The sequence below is a fragment of the Quercus robur genome, chromosome 6 (genome assembly GCF_932294415.1).
Source record: "Quercus robur chromosome 6, dhQueRobu3.1, whole genome shotgun sequence".
Classification (NCBI taxonomy): domain Eukaryota; kingdom Viridiplantae; phylum Streptophyta; class Magnoliopsida; order Fagales; family Fagaceae; genus Quercus; species Quercus robur.
In genome coordinates, this window is record NC_065539.1 from 51,796,740 (window position 1) to 51,814,989 (window position 18,250).

Sequence of the window (18,250 nt, forward strand, 5' to 3'; positions counted from 1 at the left end):
AAAGATATATGACACACTGGTGCTGATCTGGAGCAGAAAAAAAAATGCCCTTAAGTGGGCGAGGTGATGGTGAGAGGTGGAATAGAGAGAGAGATGGAGAAGAGGGTGAGACAGAGATGGAGCACAGAAGAAAAGAGAGAGAGAGAAGAGAGATTGAGGAGGCTGAAGAGAGAAGAGGGGCACGAGAAAGAGAGAGACAAATAAAATAATCGAATAAAATATCATTATATTTGTATAACTATTAGCTATAGTAAGTTGCCAAAGATATGGCAGTTCACAATAGTTAAGTGTTAAAAAATTTGAAGTTTAACACCTTTGATGTTGTGGGAATTTTAGTGTTTTTGGTGTCAAAATAACTTTGGTATAAATGCTCTAACAATCGCATAATTTCTTCAAATAATTCTGGATATTATTATTATCAAAAATAGAGTTGTTAGTATGTATATTGTTGTCTAGTCCAACGGGCTTAGGCGGCCTAGTGTCCTATATTACTTCATTCTATACATTCTTTGCCCTACACTCCTATTGCTTTGTACTACACACATACATGCCCGTATGAAAAAAGACAGTCTCATGTACAGTTACAGACATTAGAAGAATATAGAGATTATTCTCCCATACATCTCTCTCTCTCTAAATTATTTTATCAACAGGAGTTGTATTGTTCTGTTGCATGTAATGGCATAACCTATTCAAAACTAACAACAGTACAGAATAGTTCATAAAAAAAAAAACAACAGTACAGAATATAGATCTAGTATTTGGAACGTTTTTCACAGAACAGAATAAAGCAGACGTAGGTTCATAATTCAATATTCAGGGAGAGAGAGAGAGAGAGAGAGAGAGAGAGAGAGAGAGAGAGAGAGAGAGAGAGAGAGAGAGAGAGAGAGGTTCAATACAAAAATGGAATACTTACCTTTTTTGCAATGAGATTTGATTTGGAGGCATGGAAACCGTTGAAGCACTCGTGGCAAGGGCGACCGATCACATTCATAATATCACGAACACTAGCTGAAAGCTCTCTCAGACAAATTAGGGGAGTGGGAGGACCTCTCTAAACAATAAGAGCATGTTTGGATGCAGTGAATTTTGAGTGATATGATCCTGTTTTCATCACTCATGATCCAAAATTGATGGGGCCCATGGAAGAGCAGTTGTTTGGATGATATCACTCATCATCCATGACTCAGTTTTGGTGATTCTATGACTCAAAAAAATGAGTGATGAAGAGGGAAAGTGAAAACACATTTCACCTGTTTTCATAACTCATTTTCCGTTACTCAGTGGCAAGTTTGTAATATTGCTGAGATTGTGGCCCCTTTGTGGGACCTGCGTTAGGGACATGTCTACATCAAGTCCTCAGCACCAACGACTTTCTCTCTCTCTTTTTGCCCTTTCTCCTTCTCCCAACAACAAACCAACATTTCTTCAAAAACCCAGCAACTGTGAAGAATGAAACCCAGCAACCAAAGACTACCCTCCACCGGATTTGCAGAGTTCTCTGTATCTCCTTGGCAAGATCAAATTTTTTTGAAGGTGAAGAAGCTGAAGAAGCCACCGATGACTTCACCCGCCACCAGTCCACCGCTCCCTAAATTTTATTTTACAAAACCTTAAAAAACAAAAACCAAAAAAACCAACCCCACAATAGACTAAGAACCAAGATTCCAAAAACCCATATGCACACAACCTAGATTGGATATCTTTCTAACCCACATGTACAAAATTATGAAAATTAAAACAGTAACTTATAGAGGTCAGTGGGTTCGGGAAAAAGAAAAAAATAAAACCTGAAGAATTCGAAATTAACAAAAACGAAGAAAGTACAGCGCTGACAAAAATTTACAGAGCCAAAAAAAAAAAGGGAAAAGGAAAACGAAGCGTTCAGTTATCGAGTCAAAGAACCGAAGATCAGTGTGAATCTAGAACAGCGATCAAAGAGCTCCGAATTCAAAACCGAGAGCAAAAAATTAAGCAACGGCGGCGACGGATCGGCGATAGAGCTTGCTGAAGACGTGGATCGCAGTGACGAAGCTGATGAAGCGGAGGCTCATGACGAGCATGACGGTTGGCGAGATCTTCAGGAAGGAGGATGAGCGGATTCTGTGTTGGATTTTGGTGGTATCTCTAGAGGTTTTGGGTGGCGTCTTCGACGGCTGGGCTGAGTCCTAGCCGGTTTGGAGGTCTGGGTATTTGTGGGTTTTAAAATGAACATCTGTTGGTACTGAAGGGGAAGAAAATGAAATGAAGAGAGTGAGGGTGAGGCGGGTAAGCTAACCGAATTTATGACAGGTGCTCAGGCATGGGTTCCCAAAAAGTAAAAAAAAAATTGAGCGAAGGGAAACTGAAAATATGTGCCAAATAGGTAGGTGTAAGAAATTGGGGTATTTTAAGTGATGAGTGATGGGTGATGAGTGATGAGTGATGAGTGATGAGTGACGAAAATTGAGTGATGAGTGATGAATGATGAGTGATGAGTGACCATTTTTTAAAACCAAACAAGCCCTAAACATCTCTATGTGGCTTTGTCTCTTTTCTCATTCGATGCATGTGACAATGACATTTTTAAAGGACAGTTCTTCAAAGCGCTTATGGGGATTGAGATTTGAGAAATCTCACAATTTTATTTTATTCTACTAATTTTTCATTTTTTAACTTTCTCTCTTACTTTTTAAAAAAAAAAAAACTTTATTATTATTATTTTTATTTTTAGAAAATTATTCAAGGATTAATCTTGATCCTTCAAAAGAATCGCATGCAGGGATGGACTCAGGATTTTAAGCCAGCCAAAGTATAAAGAAAAAAAAAAACTTCAAATAGGCATTCATATAGTATTAAAAAATTATAAATATATAAAATCGTTGTTTCTAAATACATTAAAATGCAACCATTTACCAACAAAGACAAAAATAAAAACAAAATAATGTCTTTTTTTAAAATACTAGGCTGGCTAGGTTTTTTTTTTTTTTTTTTTTTGAAGTTAGAACATTCACAGTGGTGATATTAAAAATTTTAACTTGTAGTACTTCAAAAATCTACTTTATCTATTTTACCACTTCACTTTACAATACAATCAATATCAAATGTTCTATTTTTTTTTTTTCTAATCACTTCATTTAAAATAATATATAAAAAACTCATTAAAATAATAAGGAAGAGAGAGAATTTGAAATTTTTAATTGAAGGAAGAGATATAATCTTAATAAAATATTGTATTTTATTTTTAACAACTCATTACAATCAACTAGTATTTATACGAGTTTATTATAGTTGCAAAAATTTTTAGTTTTAACTTCTTCAATAACACATGATATTTTTATTCTTTGGTGGTAAAACTTTTTTTTTTTTTTTTTTTTTTTGCTAAAATACAATTACCATTGTGAATATTTTTATTGTTTTTGTTGAGTTTTTGGGTTGGATAATTGCTATTTGAGTTATGCTAGCTAGACTGATTGGGGAGAAGGGAGCCCAACTACAAAAATGAAATATAAAATGACTAAAAATATATATATATATATATATATATATATATTATACATTACTAATTTTCCTAGAAATAGATTATGCTTATAATTGAACCAAGCTGTTTATAAAAGGCTCGAACTTAACTTAATAAAAATCTTATTCATGTTTGTTTGTTTATGAACAATGCAAGTTTGTGCCTTAGTTTTAGGCTTGTTTAGTAACTGATTCAAGCCCAAACCAAAAAAAAAAAAAAATAAATAAAAAAATTGAACAAGCTCATAAAAAAGGGGCTCGATAAAAAACAAGTCAAGCATAAACTCATTTATGGGCTTGGTAATAAGCTTGATATTAGCTTAAAAAAATAAACTTATGTCTTACTAAGTCTTTAATTAATTAGGATTTGGTACCACTTGTGTAAACCAAATAAGCTTCATAATATGATTAATATGTGCTTGATAATGTACCTTTGTTGGATCTTGATTAAAAGCTTGATATTGAGCTCTAGTTTGAGTTTAAAATTGAGTTCCAACTTAGCTAGACTAAACCCACCGCACACCCTTGGTGCGATGGTCACTCCACAGGTATAAGTGCTTGTAGGGTGTGGGGGGCAAGGGCCGGGATTCAAATCTTCAGGAGGGAGTTTCACACACATATACACTTAGATTAGGCTAGAGTAGAATTCTATCTTGTAAAAAAAAATAAATAAATAAAAAAAAAAAAAAAAAAAAAAAAACTTAGCTAGACTAACAAATTACTTTTGAACGTTTTGATAAGCTCGAGTTCAAACATTGGTTGTTGGCTTAGTTCAAGCTTGGGCCAAGCTTGAACATTCAATATTTGACAAAGCTCAGCTCGTTTATAACTCTAAGAAAGACATGTCTCAATATGGTTATAATTAGGGTTATAAACTAGCTTAGAGAGTCTCTTAATCCTTTTGCCTATCCATAGCAGGATCAGCTTGGAGTTTAGGATTTTTAAGTTTTAGCTATCTAACAAAAATATGGGCGAACATAAAAGTAAAGACAAAGAGCAAGTCGGGCTGAGTATGATTTAAACCGGGCTTGAGAATTATCTTTTGGGCCGGGCTCGGCTAAATAATTAAGCCATGAATTTCCGAATGGGCTAGAATTTGGATCCAGTTCAAATGGTCCCCTTTTTGTCTTCTGCTACGCAAAAGACATTGACCAAAACAAAAACAAATTAAAAGAAGCTGAGGGGTGAGTGAGTAAGAAATTTTGAATACGAATCAAAATCACACATCCTAATTGGTCCAAGCCATATCCCCTTATCCACACTCACATATCCACCACTCATCCAAAATCCTACAAACTCTCGAAACTATTACATTCTCAACCTCATTGAATATCCCACAAGACCATAAGCCATTACAAAGCTAAGAGTCTAAGACCAACCAAATTTCCTTATCTCTAAACCCTCCATGGCTATGGCAACTCAAGCTTCCCTCTTCACCCCACCTTTCTCTGCTTCAAAATCATCAACCTTGTCCTTCACTACTCCTAAGACACTCAAATTCTCAGCCCCAAAGCGCACAACAATTAAGGCAAGTACAGATGCACCCACAAAGAAAGAGGCACCAGTGGGGTTCACACCACCACAATTGGACCCAAGCACCCCATCACCAATCTTTGGAGGCAGCACTGGAGGGTTGTTACGTAAAGCCCAAGTCGAAGAATTCTATGTGATCACATGGGAATCTGGAAAGGAACAAGTTTTTGAGATGCCAACAGGTGGTGCAGCCATAATGAGGCAAGGTCCTAACTTGCTCAAATTGGCTAGGAAAGAGCAGTGCTTGGCTCTTGGGTCAAGGTTGAGGTCTAAGTACAAGATCAACTACCAGTTTTACAGGGTGTTCCCTAATGGAGAGGTCCAATATTTGCACCCCAAGGATGGAGTCTACCCTGAAAAGGTGAACCCAGGTCGCCAAGGAGTTGGGCTGAACTTAAGGTCAATCGGTAAGAACGTGAACCCAATTGAGGTCAAGTTCACTGGCAAGCAAGTGTATGACTTGTGAGGTGTAGCTTTATTTTGATGTTTTTGTGATGTATTTATGTTTCTATGTGACTATTGTTGATGTTTGTACGTTTATTTTGTTTTTCAATTTGCTACGTCAAAGACAAATATATATTGAATTGTTGTTTGTCTAAGCCTAATATACCAACACTAGATTTTAACCGTAAGAACGTGACATACGGATGGAGACGATTGTAAATAGAACATAATGAGATTTTCTGACAACAATATTATTAATATAAGCTCAAATTGTCCACTTTAGTTTAGAATGCCAAAAATAAAAATTTTAAGAAATAAAATAAAAGAAGAAGAAGAAGAAGAAGAAGATATAAGGGCTGAACTATGTATGGATCACTACTCTGTCCCAACGAAGTTCTTTACTTTCCTTTTTTCTTTCTTCTTTTTTGGGAGGGGTTAGACAAAGTCTTGGATTTATCACAAATAACTTAATAAGATCAAGCATAAAAATAATAAAAAATTACCCAGAGTCTTGTAATTTATGACATTGCTGAGTTTTCTTCATGTAGAGATCTTGATTTCAAGTCTCCTCCTCCTCCTCTGTTGATATGCGCCAAAAATATTGAGGAAAATTTAAATTCTAGAGCTTAGTACAAATGAACGATAATCTCTACAGAGCCACAAAATCAAGTAATGTTACTTGATTCGTTTCATTATTCTATTTTACCTGCATTTCTTCACTTATATCGTACGAAATATAAAATATTAGGACAATCATGAATTATAGTGGCTAATTTTCATGGCATTATAATTTTATCAATTTTGTTGTCAATAACCATGTTTAAGATGATGGTTTCTATTCTGAGAGGGGGGGAGGGGCTGTGGGCTGATCAAGTACTAGAAAAGGAGGTGGAAGATCTCTTGGTGGGGTTGTCGTCAGCTGTAGATGGAGAGATTGAGAGAGGGGCGACGGTTGTGGGTAAATTTTTTTGATGAACAAGAATTTTATTCACAAGACCAAACAGAACTACAAAGAGGATACAAGAGCCTCATCCTTAATGATAATCTCAAAACAAGGAGGGTCGAAACCAACATCAAAAGATCCAAAAACATTGTTCAAAAATGACCACTTAGCTAGAGAGTGAGCTGCTTTATTTGCCCCCCTAAGGATCCAGGTAACATGACAGCCATGAATAAGCGAAATCAAGTTGAGAATTTCATTGCAAATACCTTTAATTCTCCAGGGAACTTGTTTGCCAGAACGTACTAGTGCGTCTACACAGTCTTTGGAGTCACTCTCCACAATTATAGCAGCTACTTCAAGACTTTTATCTAAACTTAAGGCCCATTTAATGGCTTCTGCTTTTGCCTGAAGAGGGAGGTTGGAATATACTCTCTTAGCACAAGCAAAAACCACTTCTCCTCTCCAATCTCTAGCAACCACTACAATGGAGGAGTTACCATCCTTGAAAGTAGCATCAACATTTATCTTGATTGAATCTCTAGGTGGTTTCTTCCACCTTTGTACTGGTTTCAGCAATTGGAAGCCTGAATGGAATGCTATGGACATTCTGTGCTCAACTATGGTCTTATCAACTTTCTGGCAGAGCTCAATTGGATTAGTTTCTTTGCCTTCAAAGATAGCTTGGTTTCTAGCTCTCCAAATCGCTTCACAAATAACAGTCCCAAACAATAAGAATTCACCCCTCTTGACTCCCTCAATATTAGCTTCAGCGGGAGGATTAAGGAAGACACCAATGAGATGAGAAGGAGAGTTTAAGTTCAGATTTTCTAACCTTAGTCCCCATTGGGAGTTAAACCAAATAGCTCTCATAAAGGGGCAAGAGATAAAAATATAGAGGCTAGATTCTTCAACATCCTTGCAAAGAGGGCAAAGGACATCATCTAAATCACAGAATCTAGCTAAACAAGCTTTAGTAGGTAAGCAATTTGCTGCTATACGCCATAGGTGCATTTTGAGCCTTTCATGGATTTTTGACTTCCAAATGAGGCCACGAATTGCATCTTGATTTGTGGGAGGGCTAGTGTTCCTACTTAACCAATAAGTAGACTTGACTGAAAACTCCCCTGAATTATTGGAGATCCAAATCCAACAATCTATTGGAGCAAGCCGTGAGAGGGGAATTTTTTGGATGAGCTAAGATGTAGTCTCATCAAAAGTATTTCTAATTTTGGTAAGTTCCCAACCTTCTTGGTTGACTAGTTGTGAAACAATAAGTTCCATTTCTGGATTGGTCCCCTCCCTTAGACTCGGAATGAAATTAGGAAGATTTGGAATCCAAGGGTCCTCCCATATTCTGACTATGTTTCCATTTCCTACCAACATGCAAGCACTGCGAGCAAGCAGAGATTTCGTACCTTCTAAGCTTTTCCAAATATTGGAGGGAGACCCAACAATCTTATGGTTTAGCTAGTTGCCCCTAACTTTGTATTTTGCTCTGAGCACTTTTACACACAGACAGTCTTTCTCTGAAAGAATCCACCATGCTAACTTGGAGAGGAGAGCCTGATTGAAATCCTAGAATTTTCTAAGTTCCAAACCTCCTTCCTTTTAAGGCCAACATAAAGACGACCAAGCTATGGGTGTTAGGAACGAGCCAGATTTAGATTTTAGGCAAAACTACATAGTAAGTTTCTAAAGTTTACCTACCGACTACAATTGGTCTCTGAGCACTTTTACACACAGACAGTCTTTCCCTGAAAGAATCCACCATGCTAACTTGGAGAGGAGAGCTTGATTGAAATCCCAGAATTTTCTAAATCCCAAACCTCTTTCCTTTTAAGGCCAACATAAAGACGATCAAACTATGGGTGTCAAGAACGAGCCATATTTAGATTTTAGGTAAAACAACATAGTAAGTTTCTAAAGTTTACCTACCGACTACAATTAGCCTCTAAAATTTTAAAAAATGAGCATTATTGGTCTCTTTGTTAACTTCTATTAGCTTTTTTTTTGCCTATTTATCTAACGGAACAATGATGTATATTTTTTTAATAACATGGCAACTGTTTTTAGTATTAAAAAAATTACTTGTTAGCAAATACACCACTCTCAGGTTAGCCGTTGTTTCCGACGCCACCTTTGGCTCAGGCTAGCACTTGGTCCCCCTCCTTGGCTCACCTCCCCATTTGCTCCTCCTCGTGGACACCTCTTGCAACCTCATATGATTATCTCTAAGTCTCATCAAACAAACTCAATAATTTCTTCAAATGGTACCCCAGATTCCAATCTCAAATTAATATTAGACGAAAATTTGCCCAAGATCTAAGCTTGAATTACAAAATCCATTTTCAATGACCCCAACTGCAACAAAATAGATGGTGGAAACCAAGAGGTGGGACTGTTAGAGAACACATTTAAGCTCACGAAACCACAAAACCAAGAGGTGGGTCTCGTTCTAATTTTTTTCTTTTTGGGCTGACTTGGTCTTGCTCCTAATTGATGTTGGTGAGTTTAGCATATTGAAAAATAGCAATATTAATAGACATTATAGAACAAGATCAGAAGGAATAGGAAATGATTGGGTGTTTGGCTTTTATTTTTGGGGTCAAACAAGAAATGTATAGTAAGCAAAATTGCGGTTGTGAGGATTGGGTTCAAACGTTGCTAGTGTAGGTGACAAGGAGGACAAGTTTGGGTGCAGAGCCAAGGATGAGGGAGACCAAAGTATTGGCCGGATCTAGTAGTGGCACTGGAGACTACGGTGGGCTTAAGGCTATGGCAGTCTGAGGAGAGAACTTGGCATGAGGTGAGTGGTGTGTTTGCTAACACGTAATTTTTTAATACTAAAATAGTTGCTGTGTCATTAAAAAAAAAAAAAAAAGACATATTATTGTTCCGTTAGACATATAGGAAAAAAAAAAAAACTAATAAAAGGTAACAAAGGGACCAATAATGCTCATTTTTAAAACTTTAAAGACCAATAGTGTTCACTTAAAACTTTAGGGACTTGCACTGTAGTTTCGCCTTGATATTATATAGACTATATGGGTATTTTTGTAAATATGATTGGGTAGATCGAGGGCGTGGTAACCAAAACCCATTCTAATCCTGCCCTGCAACAGGTGTTGGGGAAAATGTTTCTCCTCGCCCCTATCCTACCATTCCTTCAAGTTAAGGAAAACCCAAGTGAATCTAACTAGATTGTCATCCTAGTTTTTCAAGCAAATCTAACTAAATTTCACCCTACTTTTTTTTTTTTTTTTTGGAGAGAGAGTTTCAAGATTGTCATCCTAATTTTTCAAGCGAATCTAACTGGATTGTTATCCTACTTTTTTTTAAGGGAGTTTCAATTTATGACATCTGTTTCTGATAATAGCTCTTTATCATCAGATCAAGACACCAATTGATTTTTGGTGTAGGCAGGGATTGAACCTTAGATCTCTTATTCAACCATCAGAGACTTTACCAGCTGAATTAATTAGAACCCACAAATTGTCATCCTACTTAAATTGACTATTAATAAATAAGATCCATTTTTTGTTTGGCTTTTATGATGAGTCTTATCCCGTGATTTAGGTTTCAAATTTTCTGGAATCCCACAATCTTTGCGAAAAGCATATTGTTTTCAATGAAAAAAGAAAAAGAAAAAGAAAATACATATTTTTATTCCAAACCATTTTAGGATCTTTCTAAAGTTCTTATAATAACTACTAGTGTTATTAATTCCATACCAGGCCACCGATTAAACTAAAATAACCATGTTTTTTTTTTTTTTTAAGAAAGTCTTCAATTTATGACGTCCACTTTTGATGGTAGTTTTTTATCCCGCTTCTGATAGTAGTTTTTTTTATCATTAGACCAAGACACCAATTAGTTTTTGGTGTAGGCAGGGATTGAACTTCAGATATCTTATTTAACCATCAGAGACTTTACTAGTTGAGTTAATTGGAACCCACAAAATAAATGTGTTCTATTACATTAGACCAAATGATATGAAGTGGTTTACCAGTTGTATAGTCCATCATATCAACCCATAGAAAACTATAAAGACCAAGTTATAATTTGTCTGACCCTCAGCTTGAAATAGAAAATCAACTTGGTGACAAAAGCTATCAAACTTCTGATACAGATAAAGCCACTTTTTGGGGGTGTTTTTGGTTTATTACTCAAACCTAAAAAAAAAGCTTAGTCTTTACACGTAGTCCCTCCCTGTGCAGAATGAATTGTCACTGCATTTCCTACTAAACAATGATATTTTTATCTATTTTGGTATAATCTTGGATTTAACAATGAAAATAAAATTTTTATTAGCTAATTTTACTTTATTTTAGTTCATTTTTGTAATTAAATATACTTAATTAATTATTAATAAACCTATGATCTAACCATTAGACCACTTGTTGAACAAATGAATCAGTGAACTAATCTTTTAGCTGGGTCATTCTTCAGAAAGATTTTGATAACTATAACAACTACCCCATGAAATTCCCAAAATCTTATTCACCAATTTTGAAATAAGTGAATTGAAATTATTAATTGTTAAACAAGTATTGACTGTCACGATGTATGTTATTTTTTAAGGGTTCGGTTAATGTATATCTTTAGGGCATACAATAACAATCTATTTTAGGAAATTTTTTATTAGAAATTGAAAAAATTGTCAAACTTTTTTGATAGCTTTTTTAATTCTCGATAAATTTTTTTTTTTTGAAATGACTTACTAACATATACCAAAAGGGCATGCGTTAGTAAAACTCATTTTATAATGAATAGATAGGATTTTAGTATCTCTATAATATTCTATTAAAAAAACACTAATCCTACCTTTTTTTTTTTTGAGAAAGAAACTGATGGATTTTATTAATAAAATTCAACTACATCCGATTGTAAAATCGAACCAATATGAGATGGGACATCTTCCATCCATACTTGAAAATCTGGTATGCATAATGCATTTTTAGCCAGACTATGAGCAACCCCATTGTCGTTTCTCTTAATGTGAGAATACAACAATCCTTCTCTACGAACATGTGAAAACCTAATACAATGAAATAACCTTGCAAAACATTTAACATCACGACTAAGTAAACCAAAGGATTCCAAAGACTGCGAATCTGCATTCAAAGCATTCATTGCAATCTCTGAAACTCCCTCTGGAGTGACATCTTCCAAACTTAGATCAACAACCACCTGTAAAGCCTTCGATATAGCCAAAGTTTCAAGCTCTATGATAGTTAAGGGGAGAGGGATGATTCCGACCATGTGTGCCAAGCCTTTTCCTTGGCATTCTCGGATGATCACTCCAATCACTGCCCTATCTTCTACTTGAAACATTGTATCGATATAATTTTTGGCTATGTTTGTGAGCTGGTTTGGATTGCACCAAGGTTGGTTTATTCTGACTGGAATCCGATATGTCCATATTGACCAAACCGTGACTGAGAACCACTCTATATTCTGTTTCATTCTGATCATCCACGACAGCCCCTCTTTGAAGTCCATGAATGCTGCTTCCACATTAGAACAGTGAGGAGAGAGACTACACATTGAAGCATTTATTTTTCCTGCCACTTCATGAGGGAAGTTATGAATTTTCTCACGTTCCCCTTCCCTGCTAGCTGTGCTCGTATGTCCTGCCTCCTTAGTACCCGTTATATCAAACTTCCTTATTTCCTTTTCAAAAACTAAGAGTTGTGAAAGGAATAAATCACCTTGGCATTTATTTTCGGAACGTGATTGAGGGAATAAATGATCATGGCAATTAATTTCGGAAATTGATTGAGAGAATAACGGATTTGGCTTCTCTTGGTTTAGCACGTTTCTTGCCTCAGATTCCCTTTCCTTATCAGTTATGGATTTTGAATTTGTAACGGATTTGGAATTAATGTCATCCCCTGAATTTCCGATTTCCATAATTGCTTCGCCTTCTCCAGTCCAATCAACCACTGTGCCTGAAAATTCGCCTTCTTGTCGCTGAACTGGCGGAGGTCTCATAGGACGCCTGAAAATTCTCCTACCTATTGTTTCACAAATACTTTCTGCCACAGCCTTATTCATGAATTTGTAGGGGACATCATGTACCCTATGGCTGCCACAAAGCTTGATTTTGAGACCATTTGTAGAATGCCAGATTCTTTTGTAGAGCATCATCTTGAGGAATTTGCTTGTGAGAAATTTTGCTGCTAAGATAAATTCGCCGGACCAAGCACACCGGTTTGTCTAGCACTCTGTTCACCGAACCAGGCACACCAGTTTGTCTAGTACTCTGTTCGTGAAGACTTATTCTCCCCCCCCTGAACCAGTACCTTAATCCCTCAAACTGGACTGCTTTATCGTTTGATTAGAGGTCAAATTCTCCAGACGATTTGAAAAAAACTGAGAGAAAAAACTTAAAGAGGAAACTGCAAAAAGAAACACTGAAGTGTTTCCCCACCCCACAAAGGAAAAAACCCAACAAACCTTAAAATAACCTTGTTATTTTAAGGAGTACAAACTCACCTTCTAAGAGAAGGGACAACTATTCTACTGTTCTAGGAGAAGCACAGAGCTTTCTTAGAAACAGAGAAACAGAGCTCTTACCAAACTTCTACTGTTCTAGGAGAAGCACAGAGCTTTCTTAGAAACAGAGAAACAGAGAAGACCTAATGGAGTTGGTATGCTAGAGAACACTAATCCTACCTAAGCCTTCCTAATACTATCTCTTAAAATAATTTAAAAAACGACAAAGTTCATGACCTTATCACCGCATATATTGATACAAAGGTAAAGTTAAACATATCAATTATTTTGACTAATGATACCTGAGGATGTGACTGTCCAATTCCTTAATTAATCAAACAAAAGTTAACTATGAATAAGATAGTAATTTTTGAGTGATTAAAATAATATTAATTTAGTTTTTTTTAGTGTTTCAACTTATAGCGTCCGCTCTTTTTGATAATAGCTCTTTATCTTCAGACTAAGATACCAATCAGTTTTTGATATTGGCAGAAATTGAACCCTAAATTTTTTATCAATTGAACTAAGTAAAACTAACATATTAATTTAGATAATGAAAGAAACATTAATGTTTCCACCGTTCCACAACCACCGTTAATTACAAAATGAATAAATTATAACGTGTATCACATCCAGCAATCTTATCAAGGCAATAATGCATCTCTTCAAACTGAATTTTAAATTTATTAGATGACAAAGTTGTTGGTGCACATCTTTTTCTGATACCCTTTTGGGCAACATCAAAGATAAGGATGCCAAAATATTGTTTATTAACACGTCAAGCTAAGCCAATGCCTTTATGAATATAATAAAAATTAAAAATATATTAAGAGTTTTGTACCCTAATTGCTACTTTTAAGATGACTGAAGGGGCACTAACTCTTGCACAAAGTAAAAATATTTAAAAGTCTAGAAGAGAAAGTATTTAAACTGCAGAGTTAACTCATTATAATTAGTTTACCAAAAAAAAAAAAAAAACTCATTATAATTATTTCATAAAAAAATAGGACAACAAAAACGTTGGAGATTCAAATCTGTTCTCTCCTAACCATTAAATTATTAATTTTTATTTTTGGTTAAAAAAAGTAATTGTTCATAAAGCTGCACGAAACTAACTAAACGCCATTCGTTTTTGGAGATTCAAATAAAAAATTGTTCATTTTTCTTTCGGTTACACACTAAGCATTGTTGGCACTTTCACAAAATAATAATAATAATAATAATAATGGTAAGAAGAAAGCTCTATTGTAGAATTTTTTTTTTGGGGAAGCTTTATTGTAGAATTACAACCATATACTTGGGTTGGGTTAATATGGTTCATTATATGGACAAACCCATTTTCATACATACGAACACATGCACATTTATGTACTACACGATTTAGATGACAATGTACAATTGTACACAATGGAGCCCAGCCAGAGGTCTTGATCGAGATTCAATTAAGCAACAACGGCTGTGATCGCCAAAATGGACTCGATTTCGCTTTTGGAACGGCTGATCCTTTGATCACCGCCATCCATTCCGTTGACCCATATTTCCGGAATTACTTGAGCCAGGTTGTTGACATTCTCCAATGCATAATCGGCTTCTTTGCTTTTCACTGTCTTCCCAACCTAAACCAAATAAAAAAAAAAGTACAATAATGAGAATTGCTTTTTCTATAGTATACAAAGATTATTGTAATAGATTATATGGGTTATGACGTGTCATCATTGTGTTCACGTTGTGGGATACACATAGATTCACGAAATCTTTATATTATTTGTAAATTTTCAAGGAGTAGACTTCCTAGTCACCACCATTAAAACTACCCTATATAGTTCTTCCCAAAATAAAATTCTTTTAAAAAAAACCCCTATATTTAGGTGTAAAACTTTGCTTTTTCTTGATATGCCAACAATTATTTTTGTCGTTTGGCAAAGCAATAATGGGAAACAACTTTTCATTCACATAATTTTTAACAACTTATTTAGGTGATAACTTCCAATTAGAACTAATCTGACTAATTGGTATGGTGAATCAATGACATGATACTAAGAGATGTTCAAGTCTTTAGTGAGATTGGTTAAGCATATGACTTGATCAGATCCAATCAAATTTGATAAGTTCTTTGTAATCCATTTAACTTGAAAATTTTCTTTAAAACGGTTTGTGTTATAAAAGTGATTATGAAGAAAATTGTAAAGAGAAAGTCTATAAAGTATAAACACAACAAAATTTTATAACATTTTGCTATAAACGAATTATTTATACTTCTATTTTTATTAAACTCAATTTTCTTTTATAATTCATCATGTAGGTATAATTCTCCATGTTGGAATATCAACTCCATAAATATACTGTTACAATAATTTTTAAACAATATTACACGTATTTTCATACACTTTTTTATTCATACATATTTTCATATATATTTTCAAACACATCTACTAAACACCTGAAATTTTATCATAAGATAACATTGAACTCTATCAAACCTACGCAATCAAGTTTCAATCAAGTTTAATAAATTTGATTGGAGTCACATCAGTATTAGCTCATGAAATCACTTTGATTATACGCATTATTGTTGATAAGTACTGTCTGAAAATTCTTAATCAAAATAGGTAATGTGTGTGTCATTCAACTTAACAATTTTCTTGGACTTTACAAAGAAGACAATATGTGAGACACGCTAGAGTGTGTCAGCGCATGCTAACAACCTGCTGTCAGTTTGGAAGTACTTATTTAACTTGGTTTTGAAATTATTGTAAATAAAACTATAAAATAATTAAAATAATATAGTAGAATTTATAAATAATATAAAAAAAATGTAATAAGATTTATAAATAGTAATAAAAAAATTGACTTTTTAAGTTAATGTTAAACGAACACTAATCAACAAACCAATCAAAAAAAAAAAAAAACACTAATCAACAAAGATAAGAAACTACCAGAACAGTTCGGAGACCCAAAGCTTTCCCAGCAGCGACGTTCTTCACGTTGTCATCGAGAAACAACTGCACAGAAAAACAAAGAAAACGACGCGTTTTCATTTTTTAATAAACAATTTCTAAACGAAAATGAAAACACTTATATGAGAAATTATACTCCGTTTCGCGGGCGTACCGTTCGACGAGGATCAACGTCCGCAACATCAAGCGCGATTTTCATGGCGTCCATCGACGGCTTGAGAAGCACGGGGAACTCATTGGGTCGGGTCGAATTAGGCAGGTTCGGGTTCATGGTCTCGAAACATAGGATTTGCTCAAAGCAATCCTTTAAACCAAGCCGATCCAACACTTTAACCGCGTGGGTCCTGTCCGAATTCGTGAAAATCTGAAACAAATTCAAACATAACTTAGTACCAGTGAAAATCTGAAGCAAATTCAAACATAACTTAGTACTAGTACTATGATTTGGTCAAACATTTTATTTGGGACTTCGAGACAATTGTAGTTAAGGTTTTGGGCTCACGATTTTTCTTTGAGTAATGCTACGCAAGAGGTTGCGTAGCTGAGAATCTGGCTTGATCAAATCGTATGGTAATCTTCCGTGTACGAAACTGTGGTGAAAAAGAAAACAAAAAAAAAGAACAAAATTTAATTAGAAAGTTTCTATTTTAATTAAGGGAAGCATTTGATTTGCTGGTATAGTATTAGTGTGCTTTAAAAAGGGAAAATTAGTGGGATAATGCTCTGCTCTCACCTGTGATAATCATCGGCATCGATGTCATAGCCTAATGCCTGTGACAAATTTAGTCAAATATAGAAATTAATTAGTTGGGTCTTCATGTTAATTATTATTTTTAATTATAAAATGTTCATGTTTTTGGAGAGTTTGATAAAGAGTGAATTCATACCCTCAAACCAGCAAGGGAGCTGCCGTATTTTTTGAAAAGCTCAACACGGAGAGTTGAGGCCCTGCTTTCTGGGAATCCACACTTCTCAACAAGAAAATCTGCAAGAAGCAACCAAAGATATATATAAAAATTTGACTTTTAATAGTGTTAATTACTTAATTTGGTAAAAAATTTCAGTTTCTTTCACACACCATCGATGTTTTTCCTGAGTGATTCGGAAATTCCAACTTTGGTAGAGTACAAAGTGTCATCCAAATCTGTGTTCAACAAACAAAGCCAACACAATCAGAGCCCATTTCAAAGAGGGAAAAAAAAAATATGAGAGAAAAGAAAGTAAGAGGGAGATGAAATAAGTTACCAAAGATAAGGCAGTTAAAAGGAGAAACAGAATCAAGAAGGGATTTGCTGCAGGAATCCATGGCTAAGCTGAAATCGGAATTGGAAATGAAAGCAAAATTGAGAGCTAAAAAGCAAAGCAGAGCAGAGCAAAGCAAAAATTATATCGAGCAAAAGAGCGACAACAACAATAGAGGGGTGCTTGTGCTTTTGATTTGAGAAGGGTGGGACTATATTTATAGGGATAGGTGCACACGCTTCGACATGAGGAAAAGGTTTACACGTGGACGGTTGGATAGAGATGTGCTGACTCAGACGTTTGTGTTTGGATTGGGAACCGAGTAGGATGTGGGCCCCACGCTCCATAGACGAAAACAGGTGCGAAATTGCGAAATCCTTTTTTTCTATTGGACGATAATACCCCTGCTTGGTCTAATTATTGGGACAGGTGTTCCACTTGTATCCAATCTTGTTGGAGCTTCGGAGTTGGGATTTTACAAGATTGAGGAAGTGACATAAGAATCAATTTTGTTACACGTACCGTAAATTTTGGAAAATACTGATCATACAACGTGAGAAACGAGTATGGAGGGCCGCTCTCTATCTTGCGTTACTGTAGTATCTCGTTACTCTCACTCTGAGGATGATTTGTTCCCTCTAGTGGCTGCAATACTAGTAGGGCTTGGTTCTTTTACTGTTATCGTTTTCGTTCTTGTGTGCAAGGATGGAGGATCTTACTCGCAGTTGGCAAAAACTCTCTTTATCCAGTAAGGAGGGAGAAAAGATGGATTTATCCAAGACTGGGAGAATACAAGGGTTTGCTCTTGCAGCAAAATTCTTCACACGTAGGTCATTGAATGTGGAAGCGGTGGTTCGGACTTTCCGACCACTGTGGCGAACGTGTGGAGATTTTTAGGCCAAAGCACAATCATATGGTATTTACCTTCGAGTTGGAGGAGGATGTTGAGAAAGTTCTTATGGGCGAACCATGGTCGTTTGACAGGCATTTAGTGGCTTTTACTCGGTACGATGGATCAGTATCAGTCCAAGAATTGCTCTTTGACAAGGTCTCTTTTTGGGTTCAGATACATCGTTTACCGTTCTCTCACCTTACGGAGGAGACTGCTCTCAGTTTGGGTGAGACGATAGGGCCG

The 18,250-nt window shown here is 35.5% G+C and overlaps 3 protein-coding genes across 4 annotated transcripts; 1 reads left to right on the top strand and 2 right to left on the bottom strand.

Moving 5' to 3' along the window:
* The first annotated feature begins 4,797 nt into the window (after window positions 1-4,797).
* On the top strand, window positions 4,798-5,630 carry LOC126689381 (photosystem I reaction center subunit II, chloroplastic-like). The gene has a single exon (XM_050384559.1). The coding sequence runs from the start codon at window positions 4,904-4,906 to the stop codon at window positions 5,495-5,497; it is 594 nt and encodes a 197-aa protein (XP_050240516.1). The 5' UTR covers window positions 4,798-4,903; the 3' UTR covers window positions 5,498-5,630.
* Window positions 5,631-6,481: 851 nt separating this feature from the next.
* LOC126690354 (uncharacterized) lies at window positions 6,482-7,429 on the bottom strand. Its single transcript, XM_050385459.1, has one exon. The coding sequence runs from the start codon at window positions 7,427-7,429 to the stop codon at window positions 6,482-6,484; it is 948 nt and encodes a 315-aa protein (XP_050241416.1).
* A 6,730-nt stretch (window positions 7,430-14,159) lies between these two features.
* On the bottom strand, window positions 14,160-17,302 carry LOC126689382 (uncharacterized). Of its 2 annotated transcripts, none has more exons than XM_050384560.1 (8): window positions 17,119-17,302; window positions 16,952-17,017; window positions 16,761-16,858; window positions 16,607-16,644; window positions 16,376-16,463; window positions 16,028-16,237; window positions 15,853-15,918; window positions 14,160-14,532 (listed from the first exon to the last, which is right to left on the bottom strand). In XM_050384560.1, exons 1-8 carry the CDS (start codon window positions 17,177-17,179, stop codon window positions 14,359-14,361), a joined length of 801 nt encoding a protein of 266 aa, XP_050240517.1. In that variant the 5' UTR covers window positions 17,180-17,302; the 3' UTR covers window positions 14,160-14,358. The 2 variants fall into 2 exon arrangements, with proteins under 2 accessions (XP_050240517.1, XP_050240518.1); XM_050384561.1 differs by having other exon boundaries at window positions 14,450-15,788; window positions 15,824-15,918.
* Window positions 17,303-18,250: the final 948 nt, after the last annotated feature.

Coding starts and splice junctions, on each gene's coding strand:
- LOC126689382 (XM_050384560.1), bottom strand. CDS start 17,179: ATGGATTCCTGCAGCAAATCCCTTCTTGATTCTGTTTCTCCTTTTAAC. Junction 16,464..16,606: donor GATGCCGATGATTATCACAG/GTGAGAGCAGAG, acceptor TTTTCACCACAG/TTTCGTACACGGAAGATTAC. Junction 16,238..16,375: donor GCATTACTCAAAGAAAAATC/GTGAGCCCAAAA, acceptor AATTTGTTTCAG/ATTTTCACGAATTCGGACAG.
- LOC126690354 (XM_050385459.1), bottom strand. CDS start 7,429: ATGCACCTATGGCGTATAGCAGCAAATTGCTTACCTACTAAAGCTTGT.
- LOC126689381 (XM_050384559.1), top strand. CDS start 4,904: ATGGCTATGGCAACTCAAGCTTCCCTCTTCACCCCACCTTTCTCTGCT.